The following is an 11,609-nucleotide window of genomic DNA, read 5'->3' as shown; positions in this document are numbered from 1 at the left end:
AAGGGCATTGCATAGGGGGGTGGTAAATACAAAAGAATGAAGAAGACAAATACAGTTGGTTGCATGAATGTTTAAATGGCACTTGTATATACAATATTAGCTAAGGCTTCACGGAACTGTTCATAGTTAGTAAGGCCTACAACTTCAGCGGGAAGATGGTTCCAGTAACGTGAGGTTCGTGGCAGGAATGATTGTCAAAAACGTTTAGAGTTGCATAACAAAAGGCCGACTTTGTACTGATGATTAATGCAACGGGACACATAAATTGGATGGGGAATGAGGTGATGTCGTAGAGTATGATGATGGTGCAACTTGTGAAAGAGGGCAATATGAAACACTTTTCTATGAGATGCCAGCGACGGGAGGCAAAGATTAGATTTTATGTTAGTTATAGTCACTGTGGTTGTAGTTAGCAAGAATAAAACTTAGAGTCATTCTGAATGATTTCCAGATCAGTGATTAGGTTTTAATGAGTAGGGTCCCATACCGGAGTCGCGTATTCGAGTTTGGATCGTACTAAAGTTTTATATAGCAAAAGTTTCAAATTTATAGGTACGTTGAAAAAGCTACGACGTAGGTAGCCAAGCATGCGATTAGCGTTTTTAATTAAGTTCTCAATATGGAGAGACCAGCTGAGGTTAGAAGTGATGTAAACACCAAGATATTTTATTTATACGATGAAACTGATTTTAACGACATGCCAATGTATTACGACGGTGTGTTAGATGTTTTCCTATACACACGCATGACTTTGCATTTGTTAATATTTAGCTCCAAAAACCATTCATTGCGCCAGTTCTCTGTAGTTGTAAGGTCTGACTGAAGTTATTCAATGCCGTTTGCATTGGCAATTTCTGTAAAAATGACGCAATCATCAGCGAACAGATGCATATGGGAGTTGATGAGTGAGGGAAGGTCATTAATGTAAATTATAAACAGCAGGGGTCCAAGGACGGAACCCTGTGGGACACCTGAACAGACCTCTGTAAGGCCGGAGTTAGTGCCGCTAGCACAAACAAATTGCGAGCGGTTCAGAAGAAAACGCTCAATCCATTTCAAAAGGTTACAGTTGTTTTACAGTTGTTTACAGTTGTAAGTTGTTTTATTTTTGAAGCAATGGTTTGTGGCACACCTTGTCGAATGCTTTTGAAAAATCGAAGAATATACAATCAACTAGTGATGATTGTTCAAGAATATGGCATGTGCATGTCTAAACGACACTAATAGGGTTTCACAGGAGTAAGATTTCCGAAAACCGTGTTGTGCTGATGTAGGAGATGAGTTCGATTCAAGGAAATTAACCAGGTTGGTAATAATATTGTTAGGAATGCTGTTTATTTACAGGGTGAGGCGTGGTACGAGATGGAAGCTACAGGCCAGGCTCTGCCGGCGCAGAGTATCCCGTGATCACGCACGCACACTGTACTTCTTCTTTCTCAGCCTCAGTCGCGCAGTGCTGCGACATTTTCCCCGGGGGCAGATGAAGCTCGCTGAGCGAGTTAAAGGGACCTGTGATTGTACTGCTTGAGTCTGGCCACGTGAACAACTTGCGTCGCACGTGAACGCCGATTACTGGCCGTCACTTTGGCGACGACATAGTTCACACCACTCAAGCGGCTGAGTATAACGAATGGTCCGGTGTAAGTGGCGAGAAACTTGCGGTACAATTACTTTTTGCGAACAGGTGTCCACAACCAAACATAAGCACCGGGAGTAAAGCTGACGGGGATATGCCGCGCATCATAGGGAATCTTGCTGTGGCCTTGTGAGGACAACGTCCTAAGATGCGCCAGTCGACGTGCTTCCTCAGCACGACACAGAGTTTGGGCAATGGAAGGATCTTCTTGGCACGATAAAGGTAGAATAGTGCCCAGTAAGCTCTGGGGAGTGCGTGCGTACAGCAAAAAGAAGGGCGCATATCCAGTAACTTCGTGCTTGGCACTATTGTGCGCGTACGTTACAAAAGGTAAGACAGCGTCCCTATTCTTGTGGTCAGCAGCGACATACATTGTTAACATGTTGGTAAGGGTTCGATTCGTTCGCTCCGTGAGGCCATTGGTTTGCGGGTGGTAAGGAGTGGAATGACGATATGCAGAACCACAAAGCCGTCAAAGTTCTTCAACGACGTCGGCCGTGAATTGCCGTCCACGGTCACTGATGACAACCCGGGGAGCGCCGTGACGGAGTATGCCGTGATTCAACAAAAATGAAGAGACATCTGCTGCAGTGGCAGATGGGAGTGCCGTCGTTTCCGTGTAGCGAAAAAGATAATCTACGCATACTATATTCCAGCAAAAGCCAGCTGACGTCTTTGGGAGCGGGCCAAGCACGTCGATGCTAACTTTTTCAAAGGGTAACGTCGGAGGCCTAACTGGTTGTAAATAGCCTGCTGGGGCCGTCGTCGTTTGCTTGTGGCGCTGGCAAACAGTACAGCTGGCGACATACTGTTTCGTTGTTTTCCAGAGCTTGGGCCAGAAAAATCTGCCTAAGTCGGTGCAGTGTGCGTGCAAAGCCAAGGTGCCCGGACGTGATATCGTCATGCATCGAGCGAAGGACAGCAGAGCGCAGGTTTTCGGGCACAACTACAAGCAATGGGGGACCATGAGCCGAGTAATTTTTTTCTGTACAGCAAACTATTACGAAAAGTAAACGGTGTTGTTGCTGCTGGCTCACGTGCAGCTGCCCGTAAAGATTTCAAGGTAGGGTCGCAACGTTGCTCGCTATCAAAGGTGCGCAGGTCTGGAAAGTCGGAAGAGATGGAAACTAGGTAGTCATAGAAGTCATCATCCTCAGCTTTAGTGTGCAGTGAAGGGAGACGGGATAGGCAATCACTATCCGTGTGACAGCGCCCGCTCTCGTAGTTAACGGAAAAGCTGTACTCTTGAAGGCGCAAACCCCAGCGGGCCAACCGACCAGACGGGTCACGCAGCCCAACCAGCCAACAGAGTGAATGATGGCCAGTCACTATCGTGAATGCACGGCCACGTAGATACGGATGGAACTTCTGAATGGCGAATACGACTGCTAGGCACTCGAGTTCCGTAACGGTGTAGTTTGTCTCCGCTTTTGTAAGATCCGACTAGCGTAGGCAATGACATGCTCACGGCCATCGCAGAGCTGAACAAGCACAGCGCCAACACCCGCACCGCTGGCGTCAGTGCGCAGCTCAGTTGACGCCTGCGGATCAAAATGCCGCAGTACCAGTCCAGAAGTCAACAAAAAATTCAGCTGTTGAAGCGCCGACTCGCAGTCAGCAGTCAACAAGTATGGGGTGTCTTTGTGAAGGAGAGACGTGAGGAGAGAGGCAAGCTGTGCGAAATTCTTGATAAAGCACCGGAAATATGAGCAAAGGCCCAAAAAGCTTCGCAGATCTTTCATCGTTTGTGGCTGTTGGAAGTCATGAACCGCTGCTATCTTTTCAGGGTCTGGTCGTATGCCGTCTTTGTTGACCAAAAAGCCTAGTACGAGGGCTTGACGCTCACCGAAATGACATTTCATCGAGTTTAAAATAAGGCCAGCTTGCTGGATACAGTCAACAACGATCGACAGGCACTGATTGGGCTGGTGAAATGTCCGGCCGTAGATAACGACGTCGTCTAAATAGCACATGCAAATTTCCCATCTGAGTCCGCGGAGCACGGTATCCATAAATCGCTCGAATGTCGCTGGAGCATTGCATAAGCCAAATGGCATAACGTTGAACTCAAAGAGACCATCAGGTGTCACGAAGGCTGTCTTGTCTGTGTCTGAGGGGTGCATGGGAATTTGCCAATATCCTGACCGTAAATCAACAGAAGAGAAATACGACGCGGAGTGCAGGCAGCCGATGGCGTCATTTATTCGTGGCAGGGCGTACACGTCTTTCTTTGTGACGGTGTTTAGGCGGCGATAGTCCACACAGAATCTCCCTGAGTTGTCTCTTTTCTTGACTAGGATCACAGGAGCAGCCCAAGGGCTACATGATTCTTGGATCACTCCTTTCTGTAACATTTCTTCGACATGCTCGGCGATGACCTTTCGCTCTGAAGGTGAAACGCGGTAGGGCTTCTGACGAATTGGCGTTGCTTGCCCTGTATGGATGCGGTGTTGCATACGAGACGCCGGTGGTGTATGGGACGCTCGTTGGCCTTGAGCAGAATCGAACACTGTGGCGCAGCGAGCGAGCACAGCTTCCAGCAGACACTGCTCACTAGAAGACAGCGACTTGTTAGTCATGCGCTTAAAGTCAGCAGAATTATCATGGTAGGAATCGGGGTTGGATTTTTTTTCGGCAGTTGACATTTTGAACGTTCCGACGCTGACAATGGCTTGTTCATCGAAACTTGCCAGTTTAAGTCCTAGCAGCAATGTTATGAATTGTGTTGAAACGTTCACTGCCCACAAACGAGTAAAACCATCAGTGGTGACAACGAGGGAGCGAGGGACTATCGCATTTTTCTTGAGCGCATTGTTATCATCGGGCTCGGCTAAACCACAACAAGAACCTGCACGAGGGCGAGAAGTATTCACAGGCACAAACACTGCAGTCTGAAGGGACAAACACACATCCTTTGACACGGAGAGAATGTCGGCGGCATCAGTGGCCCTATCTGTCATTGAAGTCCGCGCGTCGCGGCGAAGAGAAGTCGCGCCACTTGCACAATCCAAAGTTGCCCCCCACTCACGCAAGAAATCAATTCCTAAAATAATGTCATGCGATGTACGTTCAAGCACAGTAAATTCACTTCGAAATGTCTGGTCCCCTAACGTAACTGAAACAGAACAGACCCCAAGTGGGCGTAACATTTCCCCGCCAACTCCACGAAAGGTAGCGTTCCGATCCCAAGAAAACATAGCTTTTTGTCCAAGACGATTTTTGAAGGACAGCCTCATAACAGAAACTGCTGCCCCGGTGTAAACTAAAGCGAAAGCACTCACATTGTCAACTAAAACACACACTTTGTTTTAAACAATTTTAAACAAGGGGGTCTTGATGAAGATGAACATATTGCGGCTTCACCCCCGTCGGTCGCACCAGCTAGTTTCCCAGCGGCGGCGGTGATAACGAGCGACGACGAGGTGATGGAGAGCATTGTTGTCGTGTCGGTGGTGGTGTCAGGCTGCGATCGGTAACGGGGGAGTCACTGCGGTTCGCGCGTCCCTGCTGCAGCCGCTGGAAGGAGCTGGGACACGGCCAGGGCTCGTCAGCGGGCACGCGGGGTGTGTAGGAATTTAACCGTGGAGCACGCTGCTGGCGGCGGTGGCAATACCTAGCAATTTGTCCAGGCACACCGCAGCTGTAGCAAATGCGGGAGTCGCCGCTTGTCGCGGGTGACACCGGTGACGTGGGTGTCATGGTTGGAAACGTACTGTCAGGAGTGAAGAGCCCGCGGAACAAATCGCTGCGGTGCATCTTGTCGGTGTCCCAGACTTGTCCGTTGCGGTGGCAAGTTGCTGCTTTCCGTACGATCAGCATAGGTCCTGTGAGGTTCTCGGTAACTTTGAGGTGCCGAGGTGGCCGGTGGCACACGAGAGCGATGATCAAATGCACACTGATGGCACACATGAGCGTCGTCAACAACTTTAAGCGATCAAGCTCTTCTTTAACCACTTGCCGAATCACCGAGGAGATGTCGTCGTGGGTTGGGACGGACACACTTCCAATAGTAGTAACATTGTCCAAGCGTCCAAACTTCGGCCCAATCCTTCTCATTTTGAGCGCTTCAAACGCCCGGCAGTGTTTCTTCAGGTCAGACGGAGTACTAAGATCTTCCTTCGTTATAAGAAAATCATAAACATATTCAGCGATTCCTTTAAGCAGATGTCCTACTTTGTCTTCGTCTGTCATGGTAGCGCTGACGATTCCGCATAATTTCAGAACAGCCTTTATGTACGTTGTACACGTTTCGCCAGGTAATTGAGCTCGTCGGGAAAGCGTCTGCTCAGCCTTCTTTTTCTTCGAGATCGGGTCCCCGAAGCGCTTGGTGAATTCTTCTACAAAATTATCCCAGCTTGTCAGAATGCTCTCGTGGTTTTCAAACCTGAGGAGCACGGCTCTAGCGAGAAAAAAGAAAGCACGTTATGAAGCTGCTTCGTAGTGCTTCAGTAGTTGTGGCGACTCACTCTGTTGTATATAGTGTTTAAGCCAGTCGTCGACGTCTTCGTTCGCCTTCCCCGAAAAGGTGGGTGGCTCTCGCAGTGGTGTCGAGTAGCCAGACTGACCTGCGTGATTGGTGTCTGGTCCGCCGCAGGTGGGGTCGTCATTGCCTTCTCCGGAATCGGCCATGTCCGCTGCTTGTGCTCGTAAAGCGGCCAAGCGTCTACTCCGTCGGACAGCTGGTAGAGCTGGGTCGCCCAGGATAGTCCAAGATTTACCCCGCACGTCCACCAAAGATGTTACGAATGATGTTTATTTACAGTGTGAAACGAGGTCCGAGAGGGAAGCTACAGGCCAAGCCCAGCCGGCGCAGAGCACCCCGAGATCACGCACGCACGCTTCTTCTTTCTTTGCCTCAGTCGCGCAGTGCTGCGACAATATGTTCGAATATTTTACAGCACGTACTAGTGAGAGAGATTGGACGGTAATTATTAGGGGATGCTTTGCTGCCACATTTATACACTGGAATCACCTTGCCTATTTTCCACTCTATATGTAGCGTACAATGGTCAAGGAATTGCTAGAAATGTTTGGATATAGTATGATGGAAGAATAATCTGAAGTGTTTTTTAGGAATTTTGAGTTGATACAATCGTATCCGGGAGCAGAATGAATGGATAGTACATAAATAAGCTTACTGAGACCGGATGGAGCAAGTTATGGAGGGCATGTTAAGATAGTTAAAGTGTTGTGTACTTGGGATACGTTCGCTAGATGTGGCTGTGAAATTTTATGAAAATGTACGGTTTAGTATGGTGGCAGAAAAGTCGGAAGGAATTGGAACACCGGAAGAGTCGGTTAAAACAAGGCTGTTGTCAGTCGAAGAAATAACTGCACGCCAAAAATGTTTCACATCAGTGGTGAGCATTGAAGGCAGAACATATGAATGGAAGTGCTTTTTGGCGTCTTAACGCTTGCACATATGCGTTTGAAGCCGCAGTATACGATTCCCAGAGTTCACTTGTGGGTGAAAGAAACGGTTGAGATATCCAACGTACTTTGTGCAGTAACTTCATATGCTGTAATTACAAGCTGTGGAGCCCATGTTATGTGCCAAATTTCATAACGCATTCCTATTTCGCGCTGCAGTGTTAGTGGCATGCGAACAATTTTGTATTAGTGAGTGGAAGCGGTGCTATAGGTTGCTTAGCTCTGCAGCATTGCCTGTATGTATAAATATAAAGCATAATTTACTGCACTAATGTGGTATGTGTGATACTTTATACATGCTTTCTGTTGACTATGAAGCATCACAGTGACATGACAGAACTTGTTTTCTGTTCATTACATTATTAAGCAGTGCACGTAAATTGGCAGCAATGTATTCACCGATTTTTAGTGAAGCAACTTATTGCATATTCAATGAGCTGTCAAGGCTATTTAGCTGAAGTACTCAAGATGGGGCTCTAAAATAAACTGAATGTTGCATATATGAGAGATCTAGGGGATCACTTCTACCACCATATATATTTATAGAAGGCCTCACCTGGACCCTTATAAGGCCATATCTGAATCCTTATATGGCAGTGTAAGGCCTCACCTGGAGCCTGGTATATATCTGGGCACTTATATGGCAATATATGTCCTTACTCGTATCCTTATACGGTAGTACAAGTCCTTAAATGTGCCTATATATAACACATGACCTTATATGTGCCCTTATATGTCCAAATATGGCATATATAAACAATATAAGGGCCATATCTGACATTTTCGTAAGGGTCAAGTCTGGGACAAGCGCAAATTTCCACAGAAAAGCGTCCAGAAGTGACGTTGGCTCCGGGTTTGAACTACGAACAAGGACGAATTTTTATTTAACTGCGATGCTTTCATTCCAAGAAACCCGTGTGGGCTTCTTTTGTAGCTTAGCGCTATTCCTATCGTAAAAATTTATCCGCCTTGCTCATTTCCACCGAATAGATTTGGACAATGATGTTTATTGTCATCGACGTGAAGCCACTTATTATCGGTGTATTGTTGCATTGAACTATACGCAGCAGAAAATACTACATTTGGAACCACGGAGCCAGGCGTATTGTATTTAACCGGATTGCTGTGGCAATTAAGCGACCGGCAATGCAAAAGCACAACGTCTACCGCGATGGTTTTACTCCCAGATGATTCTGCAAGCTTCTTCTTTAAAATTGTGGTTACTATGGCCCCTGAAATAGTCCACTACCATCTTCAGCTGCTTCAAGCGGCTGTTCCGGCCATACATGTTTAGGGAAGCGCACTTGTTGTCGTAGTCGTCGTACTCGATGTCGAAGGCGGCGATGCCGAATTTCAGCTCAGGGTAGTCGGACTTTGCGCTGCAAAGCTGTGGATGAAAAAAGGAAAGGAAAACAAGCACTGATGACCGGATAATTGTCATCATCAGGGGCCATTATTAGCCAGCAAACCTGCATAAATATAACCGTTTGGTTTGGTTCTGCTTTTAAGCTGCTCAGGATACAGTACCGTATGTACATTTAACGCTTAGGTTTAGCCACAGGTTTGCTATACTCGTACGCTGCTCTGTACGTTTATTTGTTAGCTATACTTGTTAATGTAGTGTGTGACGTCACGCTAATTCTATGATTGTTTAACAATACAAACCACATGGAAACCTTTGGGAGGTCGTAGCGTACAATGATAGGCCCACTATGTCACCAGTTTTGATTGCAGTTGTGCCTCAAGCCTGACCTGTTTAACGCCCAAAACCACACAAGCTAAAGGACAGCATCATATCCAGATGTCGCGTATACTGCTGCCGAAGGTACTGCATAAGCCCTAACCCACCGAAAGCAGATACAAGCAATGTCTAGTGAGAGTCGAGTGCTTCTGCCATACGACGCCACTGAAGATTACTCCAAACCAATGCATTGCGCATAAAAACTCGCATTTTCGCCCGAAAGGCAAACCATCAGTTGCGACAGCAAATCATCAAACATATGAAATAGAAAAGTAGTGTTATTAGTCATGTAAGTTTGTAAACACATGCTTACTGACCAAATTAAGGAATATATCGTCACGTGCGCGCAGGCAAACATGAGGGCATATCATTCGATGCCCGCGGACAGTCGCTGTCTAAACACTGGAGTTAAGGTCAGTGGCAGCAGCAGCTAGTGAATTGACTTGCGTGATGCTCTCGTGTCAACGCGAACTAGGTGGCGAGAACACAGCACACACGAAGCTACAAGCCTTCCGCGCTCCTAGACTCTATACTCGCCACAGACTGCTTTCAATATAGGGCCAGCAGGCCGCCCTCAGGCGCACCATACGCAGTCGCCGTCTAAGTAGAGCGCCCTTCCCTAGCTCCGGCGACGCGTTTAGTCCACGCTTTCGTCACTTCCGCGCGCTAGATCAAGCCAACACATTTGGCTCACAATCGCAGACTTTCACTCGCGCCCACTGCATATGGCGCTCCGCCACGATGTTATCGCACTTGGACATTACGCAGAACAACATGGTGACGCCGACGGGGATGCAAGCGAAGACGGCTGAAATGCGCCTAGAGTGCACGTATAATTTTCATCACAATTATAAAAAAATTTAGGGACAGCCCAGCTCTCTATCACTGTCGATGGCAATAGGTCAGTCACTATAGCGACACAACATACTCCCACTGTCGAAATGAGCCGCACATGCAGCGCGTACTGCAACAGTGCCGCGCCGCCGCAGCAAGGATTGCGCGTGGACTCCGAAATTCACGGCGTACCAGTGCGTGCGAACGCTGAGAATATAGGGCCAGCAGGCCGCCCTCAGGCGCACCGTACGCAGTCGCCGTCTAAGTAGAGCGCCCTTCCCTAGCTCCGACGACGCGTTTCGTTCATGCTTTCGTCGCTTCCGCGCGCTAGATCAAGCCAACACATTTGGCTGACATTCGCACACTTTCACTCGCGCCCACTGCATATGGCGCTCCGCCACGATGTTATCGCACTTGGATGTTACGCAGAACAACATGGTAACATGGCAGCCAGGCTAGCGCACTTTGATGGATGATGTTGTGAGCGTCCCCTTGGGAACGGGGCGGTGGGTTGCGCCACCAAGCCCTTGCTACAGGCTGCGCCACCTAGTAGCAATGCGGAGAAGTCCGCGCGTGGCCACCGAGACGAGAAGCGTGAGGCGCGGGTAGCTGATCATTTCCTAAAAAAATGTGGAAAGGCAGTCATGTGCATATACTCGCAATTACTGTGTAGCTCTAAGTGCACGGAGGTCATGAAAAAAACTATTGTGAATACCTATTTTTTGCAAATGAAAAGCTGTTCATTTTAATCGCTTGAACCTCAACTGAAGGGTCAAGCTTGAAACCATGGTCTGAGATTATCTGGTCACCTAAACAAGGTATTCTTCCACTCCACATGTCATTACAACGTGCGTGTTTGAGGCCCTGCCTCCATGCATGTCCGACTCCTAACTGGATTTGGTCCTATGACTAAGGAATTTCATTGTTTTTGCACCCTTGTATTGGCTGCGACTTTGGGATATGGCCACAATTTTCCATGGCATTACATTCGTGCCTCAATGCAGTCGAATATGCACGTGCTTGACAGGTATGCTTGACCGCAACCTTGAGCGGGGCAGCCGTCCAACGACTTCTTCCATGAACTTCAACAGATAGTCCAGCACTTCCGGAAATGTTCTAGAAACAAAAGCGGCAGAGACCTGTAACCGTCTTGCTAGATCTCCACAAAGGAGGCCAAGTCTAAACCTCATAAGCGTCAATAGCTGCTTTTCTTCGACGGTCAAGACCTTGCGGACTGTGTTGCGTTCAGTCTTCAGTGCTGACATGAACTTGTCAAATGCAGCCATAGCAATGCGAATGTAAAAAGAATGTCATCACTGGTTAGTGTTCTTTAGAAAATAGTTCCCATGGTCATGGAAAGTCTCTTCCTGGTGTACAATGGTCGGCTCGTAGCAATTCCCACCTTTCGCAACCTGCAAGAAAGCGGAAAGCTACGTCATGACATCGAGCATATTAACATTACGAAATGCTACCTTTGTATTTTTACTTGTCGCGACCTGCCCTGTTCTGATTACGTGAATCTGTTACAATATGACACTTTCGTCAGAAACTTCCAAACGCCATCTTGCCCCTCAAATAATCTGCGTGCCTACTCACAGCACTTTCGTGATCTGACATTAAGCTTGCACGAACATCATTTGCTGAAATACAACTCTCTGGAGTAGCTACGCCATAAGTGGCAGGCTGTAAACAAAGCACAGCAGCTGTTATCACTGCTTTGTCACACAGGCAGTAGAACATCATGTGGAGAGGAGCATGTCTGTACGCACACATCTGGGGTGCTATGCAGGATGCGCCGAGTTTCTCGTTCATCCGAGTTGTACCCGAGTTTGCTCGACGGCAGTCAGTGAACGGAAATAGCGCGGAACACGCCGAAGGCGCAGGCAAAAAAATATGTTGACAAAAAGCCGCGTATGACAACATGAGCGCACCCTGCGCGGCACGCTGCTTCCACGTTTCAAGCGCAGA

General features: G+C 47.8%; 1 protein-coding gene across 1 annotated transcript in view; it reads right to left on the bottom strand.

Moving 5' to 3' along the window:
* Positions 1 to 8,092: 8,092 nt before the first annotated feature.
* The window catches only part of LOC135919575 (uncharacterized), a 135,738-nt gene continuing 132,221 nt past the window's right edge, over positions 8,093 to 11,609 (bottom strand). Inside the window, exon 12 of the mRNA XM_065453492.2 lies at positions 8,093 to 8,453. Coding sequence (XP_065309564.2) covers positions 8,244 to 8,453 — 210 coding nt within the window. The 3' untranslated portion in view covers positions 8,093 to 8,243. The remainder of the gene's footprint in view (positions 8,454 to 11,609) is intronic.

The sequence above is a fragment of the Dermacentor albipictus genome, chromosome 8 (genome assembly GCF_038994185.2).
Source record: "Dermacentor albipictus isolate Rhodes 1998 colony chromosome 8, USDA_Dalb.pri_finalv2, whole genome shotgun sequence".
Lineage (NCBI taxonomy): Eukaryota > Metazoa > Arthropoda > Arachnida > Ixodida > Ixodidae > Dermacentor > Dermacentor albipictus.
Note: the sequence above shows the minus strand (reverse complement) of the source record. Positions and strands in the feature narration are given on the sequence as shown.